The 13,950-nt window shown below is 44.0% G+C and overlaps 1 protein-coding gene across 2 annotated transcripts in view; it reads left to right on the forward strand.

Annotated features, from left to right (window-relative positions):
- The window catches only part of CLPB (caseinolytic mitochondrial matrix peptidase chaperone subunit B), a 140,536-nt gene that overhangs the window by 56,136 nt on the left and 70,450 nt on the right, over window positions 1–13,950 (forward strand). Inside the window, exon 5 of one of the 2 annotated variants that reach the window (XM_047691442.1) lies at window positions 1,281–1,370. The exons of the other annotated variant lie outside the window; for it this stretch is intronic. Within the exon in view, the coding sequence (XP_047547398.1) occupies window positions 1,281–1,370 (90 nt within the window). The remainder of the gene's footprint in view (window positions 1–1,280; window positions 1,371–13,950) is intronic. 2 annotated transcript variants of the gene reach the window in all.

Below are 13,950 nucleotides of genomic sequence, written 5' to 3' on the forward strand. Positions count from 1 at the left end.
CAATATTCCCCACCCTTGTCAAGGTGGGTGTTTCTGGGCAGAGGGCAGGTCTGCTAGTGCAAATGATGCGGGAGTGCCCAGCATAGAAACCGGGTTGGCCTGACTTGTTCCGTCCATTCTCTTCATCATTAAGAGTGGCATCTTCAGAGGTAAATGGTGTCCTGGAGAGAGGTCAGGCTTTAGTGCTAGGCAGTTATCTAAGCTCTATTTGTCTAAGTTCTGTAACTTACTAGCTATGTGTTTTTGAGCCAGTAGTTAAGGTTCTAGAATTTCCGTTTTCTCCTCTGTAACATAGGGATAACAATACCCATCTTTCATGGTTGTTAGGATGACTAGAGATAAGTAAAGCATCATGTGAAGGATGATATTTGATGAAGAACTTTTCTACTGAGGTGGGTTTGACTCCGTGTAAAGCTGCCTTGGAGGTACTGAGCAACTCATTACTCCAGGGGCATTGACAGAGACTGGCTGTCTGCCCATCAGGGATTCTGTACAGGGGATTCTTGCCCTGGGTCTTTGGGTAATATGGCTTCTAAGGTCCCTATCAGCCATGTGATTTCTAAGGTCCAGAAGCTCTAGGCTCACCATCAGAGCAAGTGATGTACTTATAAGTGGGATTTGAGCTGAGCTTTGGAGGGCAGAAAGAAAGTGAGAAAAGAAAAGCTGTTCTAAGCAGGGAATACAGCTTGAGCAAAGGCACATAGAGGGGACATATGTGGAGAGGGGAGCATGGAGATCACTGCTGCTTCTCTACCAACTCACTCCCTGATATTGACCACATTCCATTCAGTGCCTTGATCCCCATCCATGCCCATTACAGGAGAGTTCCACTTGTGGCTGGCAGATGGGCGGTGGGTCCCAGTCCTCAGGTGGAGGAGACAGTAAATTAATGGTAACAGTAAACAAGTCATCCAGACAGAGATGCCGCAGGGTGCTTGTAAGTAACTGTTATAAACATTGGGTGTCTCAGGCTGTCAGAAATGCAAGCGAGCACTCTGAGCGCCTCTTATATATACAATTAAAACAATAAAACACGGCAGAAACATGGTCAGAACAGGATATAAATCAGCTTCTCTTCTCAGCTCCAAATGGTGGCTGAATAAAGATGAGTCGTGTAGAAGCTGGGTTGGCGTAGGACCCTTTTGGGGCTAGAGGGTCTGACTTGCCAGGCTCTACCTCCCAAGGCCAACCCCAACAGTCTGGGTGGTCCCCTGCCCACAGCTCCATGGGCTGCAGGTTCTGGCCTGCTGTAGCTGACCTCCCCATCTCTGTGTCTTCAGATGGGGGACAGGACGGTGCAAGCTGGCGCATCACAAACCAGTGGACAAGTGCCCTGGAGTTCAGGAGATGGCTAGGAGTCCCCACTGGCGGTAATGCAACAGCTCTCTAATATTTCTCCCCTTCCCCAGGACATGCCAGGGAGTGGTCTCATCCTGGTTCATCTCTTCAGTAGAAGTTAACCACCCAGCACCCACCGTGTGCCCAGCCCTACCTAGGGACAGCAGAGAAAATGTATGCCCTCAGAGAGCATAAATTTAAGTGGAAGTAATTATGCACCCAATGACATAAGAATCACCTAGAGAGCTTGTTAAAACACGGAGTCCTGGGCCCTCCCCCCAGAGATTCTGATTCAGTGACTCTGGGGTGGGAACTGAGATTTTGCATTTCTCACAGCTCTGCATTCTTTGAGTAGCATGATCTAGACCACAGATGTTAGTTCTGGCTTTGGGCTTGAACTGCTTTTTAAAAACTCATCTGGGCCTTCTCCGTGGAAGAGACCTTATTTTGCCACTTTAAACTTCACTCCTAGCGAGGCTGAGTGCTTATGCCACTGTATTATGGGTATTACAGGACACATAATAGCTATAACACCTTCAGCAATTTTCTGCACCTTTCAGGGGTCCTGTCTCCTTATTTATAAAATAAAGGTTACCAGTTTGTTTCCTGGAACTAACTGAACATAATAATAAAAATAAATAAATAAATAAAGGTTATCAGAAGAGTTAGAGATAGCATATTTGTCCCTAACCTAAAACCTAGAACATAGAAGGAATCCCACTAATGTAAATTTCTGGTTTTCTGTACTCTCATGGAATTTTACCCAGACTCTTCAACATAGCCTTCCAAATGCTTTTCAGGGGTAGCAAACTGTTGTCTGTAGAGAGCCAAACATTATTAAGAGTCTAAGGAGTGGCTTAGCCATTACTGAACAGTGTGACTTTGGGCATTTCTCTTTATTTCTCTGAGACTTGATTTTCTCATCTGTAGGGAAGAATATTTCCTACACCATTGGCTTATTACAAAGATCAGATTGAAGTATTTATGAAAACACTTGAGAAAATATAAGGCATCATGCAAATGTGTAAGGTACTAGCAAGAAAAGTCATTAGTAGTAATAACAAAGATTGAAGACTTGACCAAGACAGTAAAATTGACAAGTGTTCAGTCAGAGGTACAGATAACAGAGGACTATCAAGAGCTCAGAGAAGAGAATCTCTGGTTGAAGCAGTCAAGGAAATAAAATGGTATCTGAGCCCCAGAGTAAAAAGTTTTATGGAAGGCCTGAAAGTGGGTACAGTTGGGCATAAAGGGGTGTGTTATATCCTAAACACTGGGAAACAGAGAAATGTGTGTCAGGCTGCAAAGTGAACTTGTTCAGATGAAGCTTCTACAGAGCAGATTTATTTTGAGAAGTAGTGAACAGTAAAGATGCTGAGTTCGTGCACTGGGGCCAGATCAAGATGCTGGGACTTTGTCCTTTAGACAGAGAGGGGCTCTGAAGGTTCTAGAGGAGAGGGCATCGCAGGAACAGATCCTTTCCAGGGTGGAGAAGCAGGGAAGGTGGTACAGAAAGGCGATGATAAGACCACTGCAGCAGCGGGTAACATGGACTGATAACGGTGTGCCACAGCACCCTGTGATGCAGGCACTCAAGGAAACTGAGGCAGGGAGATGCAGCCAAATGCCAGCAGAGCTATCCTCTGCTCGTATGCAGAACCCAGCAACCGTGGCACCCTGTATGTACCAGAACCTCTGCTTGCCCAGAGTCTTAGAAGCCTTGGGAATCTGCCAGGCCAAAAGTTGTTGGGGCAAGTTATTACTCTTAATGTCCCTGCGTCTTCCTCATCATTGTCACAGCCTTGTTGCACCTCCAGGGCCAGTGGTTCTATGTCTCATTTCTCAGCAGTGCCAGCTGCTGTAGTCACCAAGATGGACAGTGCACTGTCAATCCATCATGCCTGTTAACCAACTTCAAGGTGAAGTGTATCAGCCAGTTAGGTTAATTGTTTCTCTCCTTTTAGCCTTCTATGCCTATACATATATTTATATATGTTTGACTAGGAGAAGAAGATAGACTAGTTGACATGTTTTATTAAAAAGAATAAATTTGATACATTTATAAAAATAAAGAAAAGTAGGATGAGGTGGCGAAGAATTAGTCCTGTGATTTTTAACTGATTTACATATTTTGTGTATAAATATTTTTTCATCAAAAGTTCCAAATCAGGGATGGGTCCCACACACCACACAAAATATATTAGAGACATTTATATGGATAGCAGGAAGGGAGACAGAGGGCTGAAATTTTCCAGGCACCCAGTGATTGATGGGGGCTGAGGCTCCCCCTGACGCTTTATTGAGTTTCCGATGATTATCTCTCGCTGAGACATTTTTTACAGATGACGGTCGAGCTGTCACAATGGACCATGGGGGAAAAAAAAAAACAACAATAATAACACTTTAATCTTTTTACTGCACTGCTCCCTAGTATCTCAGATTCATCTTCCCTGACGCACGCAGTTCATTATTCTGCCCCTCCCTGGATGGGAAATAAAGGAAAATAAATATATATGTAGACACACTTACCCACATACATACACACACACGGGCTGGATATAAAAGAGACCACCTCAGAACAGAGAGAGGCAGAATTTATTGTTCTTTTTGCAAGTGTTGAGGTTTATTAGTAGAGATGCTGGGTTGGCTTGGAATTGGCTATTAATTACAGCATTTTGTATTTGTTTTTTATTGCAAGTTTTTAACATTTTGAAGAAAAGGCAGAGGAGAGGCAAGCAGGTGTAGAGATGGGGAGTACAGAGGGACTGAGTTTGGCTAACCAGGAAGCATAACTGGCTGAAAGGCAGAGAGGGCAGGCTCCTCTTGTCGCCAGCCCTACCTGAGGACCCCTGGCGCTGAAAGATGGGGTGTTTTGGTTGGGACAGGGGCACAGCAGGGGCAGTGGGGAGAAGTTAAGCTCAGAGTAACAATAGGTCACCTCAGAGGAACTCTAAATAGCTATGACATGTTAACTGCTGTGAGAGTTAGAAGAGATGGGAAGAAGGGGAGAATCAAACAGTGTTGCTGGGTCTACAGACAGCAGAGTAACACATTCTTAAGAGGTTGTCCCACACTTTGAATTTGATGATGTGAAGGTGACACGTGGGCTGTGGAAACCTCCACCTGAGTCTATGGTCCATGAAGGGGCACCTGCCTGGCTCAGTTGGTAGAGCATGCAACTCTTGATCTCAGGGTTGTAGTTTGAGCCCCACTTTAGGTGTAGAGATTACCTAAAATAAAATATTTTCTAAAAAGGGGTTGGGGGAGGGTCCTGGGCCAGAAAGGATGCCACACTGTCTAGCATCACAGGCAGGGTCAACAATGTGTCTTCTTAAAGCTCCAACGTTCCCACTCTCCCCCTCCCTTTCATGGGGATGAGAGAAGATGAGTTTGGGGTCCTTAGGGGAAGCCTGCCCTTTATGTGACTTCATTAGAGTAAGTGCTGACCCAGTCTTCCCTTTAATTCTTCAAACCTTTTCTGAGCTCCTACTAGAAGGTAATAAAGAGATAAACAGAGTTCTGTTCTTAAGGAGAAATTTTCCAGTCCGTGGGCAAAGAACGTGGTGTCTGTGAGAACCATCTGCAAGTGGGGTCTTGTCTTCGCTCCATAGGCCAGCCTAGATGGCCATGAGTGCCTTCCCTGTAGGAAGGATAAAAGATATCTAAGACACAGGATCTATCCTTCAGGAACCCATCTTCTTCTTGGGGAGACAAGCTTACCATCTACTCACTAAGAAGTATTTATTGAGCACCTGCCATGTTCAGGAACATACACATGAGGCAATCTGCAAACCCATAAGACTTAAGAGAATGTTAACTAATTTGATGTTAACTAGATATTACTTGAATGCATAGAGGAAAGGGAGATCAGTGGAAATCAAACTGCTCGAGTTATAAAGAATGGGTAACTTGTAGATAAAGAAAAGGAATAATGAAGTCATGTAATCACATAGAGAAATGAGTACAGTCCTTGGAGTTAAATCGAGCAGCTCGGTCATTGAGTATCAGTGACCTGAAACAAGCTACATACTTCTGTAGGTCATGGTTTCTTCATTAATTAAGTAGGAATAATAATAACAATAAAAATAATAACCTAGTATGATTCTTGGGAGGAAAACAGTTGTAAAGCTCCTAGCACAGAACCTGGCATGTAGTAAGTGCTCAATAAATGGAGGCTGTTATTTTCTTACTTCTTCAAGAGTTATATACTTATTAATCTGAGTATTGGAGAAAGACTCTTAGCCCTAGGATATTAGGCATCAAGACTCCCCTGTTACCTTCTACTGAGGATGAAATGGGCTCCCTGCAATGAGCCTGACATAGTCTCTAGGCTAGTGTGAGCAGATCCTGGCCAGAGTGCGAGTGTCGCCTCGGGAAGAGGAAAGGGCACAATAATAAATGTTTTACCATTATTGAGTACCTACTGCATGCCAGGTAGTGTGCTCACCTCATGTACATTTTTTTAGTATAATAGCTTTGTTGAGATTTAATTCACATACTGTATAGTTCAGTCATTTAAAGTGTTGGGCCTGGGTGGCTCAGTTACTTGAGTGTCTGACTCTTGATTTTGGCTCAGGTCGTGATCTCAGGATCCTGAGGTCGAGCCCTGTGTCTGGCTCCATGCTCAGCTGGGAGTTTGCTTGATTCTCTCTGTCTGCCCCTCCCTCCACTCATACTCATGTGTGCATGCACACGTGTGCTCTCTTTCTCAAATAAATAAATCTGTTTTTTAAAAAGTGTATGTCACTGGTTTATAGTGTATTCACAAGGGTTGTGCATCCATCACCACAGTCAATTTTAGAACATTTTTATCACTCCGTAAAGAAACCCCATTCCCCATTTCCTCTCAACTCCCCCTAACTTTAGACAGCCACTGATCTTTGTTTCTTTAAATTTGCATATTCTGGGCATTTCATATAAATGGAGTCATACAATAGATGATCTTTTGGACTGACTGCTTTCACTTAGCATGTTTTCAAGGTTCATTCATGTTGTAACACATACTAGTACTTCATTCCTTTTTCATAGCTGAATAATAGTTCATTAATGGATCTACCAAATTTCACGTCTCCATCAGTTGAGGGATATTTGAGTTGTTTCTACATTTGGCTATTATGAATAATACTGCTGTGAATGTTTGTGTACAAGTTTTTGTGTGAATATAATGATTTCAGTTTTCTTGACTTTATACCTAGCAGTGGAATTGTTTGGCCATAGGATAACTCTCTGTTAACCTTTTGAGGAACTGCTAGACTGTTTTCCAAAGAAAACATTATTTCTGCACCATTATTTTACATTCCCACTAGCCATGTATAAGGGGTCCAGTTTTTCTGCATCCTTAACCAGCTCTTTCTATTGCCTGTCTTTTTTACTTTGGCCATCGTGGTGGTTATGAAGTCGTTTCTTGCTCTGGTTTAAATTTGTGTTTCCCTGATGGCTAATGATGTTGACCATCTTTTCATGTGCCTTTTGGCCATTTGTACATCTATCTACTCAGATCCCTGGTCTATATTTTTTTAAAGATGTTATTTATTTATTTGACAGACAGAGATCAGAAGTAGGTAGAGAGAGAGAGGAGGAAGCAGGCTCCCTGCCAAGCAGAGAGCCTGATGCGGAGCTCGATCCCAGGACCCTGGGATCATGACCTGAGCCAAAGGCAGAGGCTTTAACCCACTGAGCCACCCAGGTGCCCCAGCCTGGTCTGTTTTTTAATTGGGTTTGCCATTGAGTCTTGCAAGATAGGTGATATCTGTTTTGCAGATGAGGAAACAGATTCTCGGAGATGTTAAGTGTTTTGATCAGTGTTGCACAGTGACTTTTGCTCCCCAGTCTGATTGACTCCGACCTCTTTTCTTTCTAAATCACAGTGCTGCCCCCTGAGGACTCATGGTAGGATCACCAGGGTCCTCTTATGGGGGTTTGACAGCAGGAAGAGAGGAGTTGAAAGTCTATTTGGAGACATTAACTAGGATTAGGTAGGAAAAGCCTCTGAAACTCAAACAGAGGGATATGGATGTATTACAGCTCCAGGACTGGAAAAATGGCCATTTCCTAGGGGGCTGGCCATTTCCTGTGCCCCTGACTATACCACATCATCTTTGATTTTCACAGCAAATCAGTTCATAGATATTAATGTTTCCATTTTACCAATGATGAATTTGAGGCCTGAAGTAATTTTCCAGAGTCATCAGGATTAGAATTTGGTTCTCTCCAACTCAAAATTCTGAACTCTTTCCTGCCAGAGATATTTTATGAAAGATAGATTTTTTTCAGCATTATTTGCAGCATTTACAAGCTCTTGAGGCCATGGCCCAGCCCATGGAAAGTACTTAATTAATGGTTGGTGGATGAATGAGGAGATAGACCTTGAGTATATGGTGAAAAAGGACCGAATTCTAACTGGGATTCTGTGGGGCAGAAGGATGTTTAAGTGAGATATTGGAGGTCTCATCCCAAGGCTTAGTGTCTTAGGGGCTTTGCTCTAAGCCTCTAAACATGAGGCTTGGGAAGAGTGTTCTGATGCCCAGACATCCTTGGCTTCCTGGGAGCAAGACAAGGCAGGTGGAGGTGGGATGGTTTAATTAGCCTTGCATCTTTCTTGTTTTCAGCACAAGAACATTAGAGGAAGGACACTCAGAGACCATCTAGTTTGGTGCATTCTGGTACATTCCCAGGCACTGCCTACTGAACATTGCTGAGATGGGGGCCCAGGAATCAACAGTTTTTACAAGTTACCCAGGTGATTTTGTTCCCACTAAAGTCTGAGAACCATTGGTGTAGAAAAACTCTTCAACTTGAAAAATAGGGAGTCTGGGGCACAGAGGGCTTGAAATGCATTCCAAGGTAGTTGAATGAGTTATTTTTTAGTCCAGGTCTCTCATCTCCTGATCTGTTGTTTTTGCTGTTCACCATGTTGCTTAATTCCTTAACAAAAAACTATTGTGTGCCCATAGCTTTCAGAATAGAATCCAGACCCCTCTGAGAGTCGGCCCTCTGCCTCCATGGGCAACCTCCTCTCTGATCACAGCATCCTACGCTCACTGAGAGACTCAGTTTCTTGAATGGACAGGTGGTGCAGTCTTTACCCCTGGCCTTTGCAAACACCACTTTCTTTCCTAGAATGTCCTTCTTCCCCTCTCGACCCAGCAAGATCCCCCTCATCCTCAAGACAGTTTATGTCTTGAGGTAATGTGTGTGCCCCGTCTCTGCTGCCATCAGACTGTGTGAATGTGTGACTCTCATAGCACCTGCTGTTCTGAGCTGCTCAGTGGTGGTATGTTCATAAGCAGGCGGGTGGATAAAGGTTCTTGTATGTTCATCGCTGAAGCTGTGTAAAATACGTGATACTGTATGAAATACATACAGAAAATGTTATGAACTAGTTACTGTCATCCACGAAGAGCCTAGGATCTAATTGGGGAGTCAGAGGGAAATTTTAATGCAAGAAACTATTATAAGAGATGTTGTTAGTAGAGAATTAACTGGTAAATGGGTACACATAATCAACACAGCAGGCATCCAGGGCAGAGCTGGGAGGAAAGGACTTCCTGGAAGAGGAGCCTTGGACAGGGCTTTAAAGAACAGGTAGGATTTGAAAAGGAAAGAGGGGTTTCCAGGCTGTGGAAGGAAATGAAGGGCCTTGTCTTCCCTGGGATTGGTCTCATGTGACTCCTCACAGGGAGTCTCCCTCTCGCTCCATCCTCTGCCCAAAGACAAACACAAGAGGCAGAGCTGACAGCGCTCATAGAGGCTGAGGTGGCGGTGGTCCCATCCGTGCTGGCAGGAGGAGGCTGTCTCAGGTAGTGAGGATTTAAAGAGGTAGTAGATACAGAATAGCCTGGAGGAAGCAAAGAGCCCAGAGGCTTCTTCCCTAAGACTCTTGATAAAAATTTAACCCAGATCCTGAGCTTCAAGCAAGGTCAGCCAACCCTGGTTTATGTGAGGCTTGAGCCTACAGGCACTGACAGAAGCTGGGCATGGAGAAGCATAGAAGCATGAGCCAGGCAGGCTCTGGATCTGGTTCTCTCCACTACCAATTAGCAGTGCAGGTTGGGCAGGCCATCCAGCCTTTTTACCTCTGTCTTCTAATCTGTTGAACAGAGAGAATGGTATCTGTCCTAAGTTGTCACAGGGTGAGGAAACAATCGCACTGATGCTGCACAGATGGAAGGGGCTGTTCTCGCCCTTGTCAGAGTAGTTGTAGAGGTTCTCTCTCATGGGGACATGCTCACATCTTTAAAGGCAAAGGCGCTGCTGGACCCTCCGTGACATTAGATGGCACAAGTTCCTGGGAGTGGCACTCGTAATTAGGGTTGTCTTTCTTCTGCATAAGGCAGCAGTAATAAAGCTTTTGTTACCCAGAGACCACCCATCTTGCCTCCTATACCTTTTTTCAAAGTCTCCCCCAATAGACTTTGCATATGTGGAAAGTGCCATGTCTGACTCATGTCCGTGCCTCCAGTGCTTAACCCAAGAGAGAGAGCAGCATTAGTAAATGTGGTGATGTTTAAAAAATACCTCTTATCAAAAAAAAAAACCCTATTATCAGATTTGATTCTCATAATATTTAAATATTTAGTATTGCTCAAATTATTTCTTATCATACCCATTTTACAGATAGAAGAACTTAGTAAGTGGCAGAGCTTAGATTCAGGACTGTAAGACCCCTTTACCTTAAATCAGTCTTTCTCACTGGGGAAGACAGTCACTTTTTTTTTTGCAGTTTCACCAGTGCTGGCAAGTGGCCAGGGCTGTGTGACAGGCTTCAGGGACTACTTTCACCTCTGCTGACTCCTTGGCCCTGCTGAGTCCAAGGGAATCCTGCAGAGAGCACATGGGGCACATGTGTTTGCGACAGCACCCAAGGCATAGACTTTGCAACGTCGAAAGGCAGAGGTGGGAGCAGGAGGATGACAGTGCAATGTGTTGGCCTTCTCCCTGTGGTCAGAGGGGCAGAGAGACGTGAATGGCTGGCTTAGAGGAGAAACAGGAACCTGAGCTCATCTTACCCTGTGCTGGAGACAGGCTGGTAAATGGTTTAGTTGGGAAGGGGTCAGTTCACTGGCTGAGGATCAGCCGTAAACACAGGGCCTCAAAAGACCACCTTGGTAGACAGCTGGTGAACCAGTCTTGGGTGAGTCATTTTAGCTTCCATGGATTTATTTCCTTTTCCTCAGTGAGAGTGGGTGATGGTGCATGCTACACCTCTCCCCACACCTCCTTTCCTCCTTTAGCTACTTTTTTTGGATAAAGAATAGGATGATCTCGAATGATCTGGGGGCTTCAGCAAGATCTTATGGGACAGGCTTCTCAAACTGGGTGATGTGAGGAAAAGAGCTTATTGCTAAGAGCACCGAATGGGCCTAGCTGACCTTGACTAGGTCGTAGCTCCCATGCTAACTGATTACAGTACCTTTCTCAACTTCAGTTCTCTCATCTGTAACATGACAATAACTTCTACATCACAGGGTTAATCTAAAATAAATAAGGAAAGCAAAATGCTCTTTTACAGGTGATTGTAATGCACCACTTAGTCCCAAAGAATGTTCTGGGGAACACTAATACTGCAGGATTTTAACAAGGATAAGGTAGAAAGAGGCTGCCAAACAGGAAACTGCTGACTAACACCAAATTAAACAGCTGGTTCTTACTCAGCACTGTGCCTTTCAGAAAGAAAAGTATATGCAGGATTCCCCAAATGCAGCCACTTTTCACAGAGAGAATGTACTTTTGGAAGCACAAGACCAGACAGGAAGGGTAATAGCTGACGTTTACTGAGAGGTATTGTATGCCAGGCACTGTTCCAAGCCCCTTTACTCACAGTGTCTTGTCTAATCCTTACAACATCCCATGAGAGGCTACTGTTATCTCCATTTACCGATAAAGAAACTTGGCATAGAGAGGTTAGGTGATTTACCCAAGATTACACAGTGAGTAAATTCAGAACTGGGATCCAAACACCAGGGTCTGGCTCCTGAGGTCACTTACATAACAGCCACACTCTAAAACAGGTAATCCTAGGAACTTATTTATGTATTATGTATCTATTAGCTAATTCAACAAGTATTTATGAAGCTCATATTTATGTCTAGACACCTACTGGACACTGGGGATACAACTCTAAAGACAGTCACACTTTCCGCCCTCAGTTGGTCTGGTAGGGAACATAGTCAAGTAAACAGATGATTGCAGCAGAATAGAGTCAATACAGTAATTGGGAGATGTCTAAGGTGCTAGGGGAGCTCTTGGGAGGAACAGCTGCCTCAGACTGAGGGAGAATCACTGCAGGAAGGGACTTCTAACCAGAGGGCCTAAAGTGAATTAGAGTTAGTCAACCAAAGGCATGGGAGAGGGGAAAATGTTCCAGGCAGTGGAATAGTATTTGCAAAACCTCAGAGGCTAGAAAGCACATGAGGAAGGGAATAGTGAGAGATGAGACCTAGAGGTGAGCAGGAATCCTCTTCAGATACATTCCTTATTAGCTGGGCTATGACGCTGGCACTCTGCTGACATTTGTCCCTGAACCGAGTAAATCCAGCCGTATTCCTTAAGTTCATGTGCTTTTTATGGGAAGCACCCAGTGTACAGCTCTGTCATTATGTTTACGAAACAGTCTTATAATTTGTTCCTGATTGTTGCATTAGACTGTTAACTTCTTAAAGTCAAGAACCCTGTCTTCTTCATTAGTATGTCTCCAGAAGCTATCACTATGCAGTGATGCTCAGTAAATGTTGTTTGTTGAATGAATGATGTGTTTTCTTTGTAAAATGGATTATATCCTTCCTGCTTTCGTGAGCCAACTATCACTTTTCCTCAGGTGCATCATTATATCCAGCAGTTAATGTCCTATGTGGAGTTCAGTGGTGCCCTTAGGGGCTTTTGGGGTGCTGTATTCTTGACTTCCTCTTTCAGCTTTTTGTGGTGCTGTTCTTTTCCCTTCCTGCCTAGCCAGGACTTGATTATAATCAATTTGCTGGATTCTGAAGCCTCCTCGCCAGCCTTGTTTGTTTCTCCTAATCTGCAGTGGGCTGGAAATAAGATCACTTACCATGATTTGATAAGACTGTTTGTGACTAAGAGTTAGTAATCTCTGAGTTAGGTCCTGAAGAGCCCTTGTACTGCAGAAATGCAGATGTACATGGGGCTTATATATTTGCTACTCAGAGCTTCTTCCTGTTTTTCCTGCTTGGGAGAGGTCAGATAACACTCAGGGTTTGGAGGAGGTACTCAGTCTGGAGAGCCTCTGTGTGGTAGAGAAGAGCTGATCTACGTTTGTGTGGCTAAACTACAGCAGTGTCTGTTCTGCAGGTACACATTCCACCAACTTCATTTTGGCTAAACACTTGAAATGCTTCCACCTAAGCTAGCTTATCCAGAGGCTAGCTACAAAGTTCAGGCCAATCTCTATAAAGGCAAGTTCCACCAAGACTGTGTTGTACCTTCATTTGAGCAGAGAAAGAAGAGGGAGTAGGAACCAAGACTGAGACCAGAATATCTGGGCTCTGGGCTCTGATTCCCTCATTTGCAAAATTAGAGTGACAACATGATATGATGTAAACAAAAAGCATTCGGATTAGATCTGGGTTCTAATCCTCACTCAACCACTCACTCACTAGGTGACCTCTGTACCTCAATTTCCTCATCTGTACAATGGGAATTATAATAGCTACTATATCAGGTGGTTAGAAGAATTAAATAGATTGTGTGGAGTGACCATGCCAGGCATAGAGTAGAAATAGGTCATTAGGTGACATCTGTTAGTATTAGGAAGAGATGTTACAGTCTTCTTGTTTGGGGAACTTTTAAATAGGAAGTCCAGTTTCTCAGGAGGGGAAATGCATAGACTTCATTCCATTGTCACTTAGAAAAGAGTGATTTAGAACTGGTATGGTGTGGGGGCGCCTGGGTGCCTCAGTCAGTTAAGTGTCTGCTTTAGGCTCAGGTCATAATCCCAGGGTCCTGAGATCGAGCCCCGCATCAGGCTGCCTGAGCCTGCTTCTCCCTCTCCCTCTCCCTGTTGCTCCCCCTGCTTGTGCTCTTTCTCTATAAAATGAATAAATAAAATCTTAAAAAAAAAAAAGAAAGAAATAGTATGGAACTTTTAACTACCTAGGCAAGGTTACCTCTTGACTAAATTATACCCTTTATCCAGTGGGAGGTAAGAGAAATCTTTTGCCTTTTCAAACTCTGTGCCATGGGCTAGGGGGAGGGGAGTACAGGTACATAGGACCCAAATTTTGCCCTCAACAAACTCAGCTCAGGAGGGAAGACAATAATTTCAATAATTTCTACATGAGGCAGAAAGAGACCCTATCTATGCAGGATAAATATTGTTCTATGGGTTCTCATCTCCAAGGCAGGGCCCCAGAGGTAGGGTAACCATCCAATTTATTGTCCAAACTGGGACTGTCCAGGGTAGTAGGCATAAACCAGACCCATCCAGGGTGAACTGGAACATATGTGGTCACCCAGCCCAGCGGTCCTATAAAATTGATGGAACTAGTTTTAGGTTCTTCTGTATTAAATTGGAGAGTCATGAATATTAGCACTAGAGTGAACTGGGAGGTTTTGGTCCTTTGACCACATGAAATGCTTATTCTCTTTTTTTCCCCC

This window comes from Lutra lutra, chromosome 10 (assembly GCF_902655055.1).
Source record: "Lutra lutra chromosome 10, mLutLut1.2, whole genome shotgun sequence".
In the NCBI taxonomy this organism is placed as follows: Eukaryota; Metazoa; Chordata; class Mammalia; order Carnivora; family Mustelidae; genus Lutra; species Lutra lutra.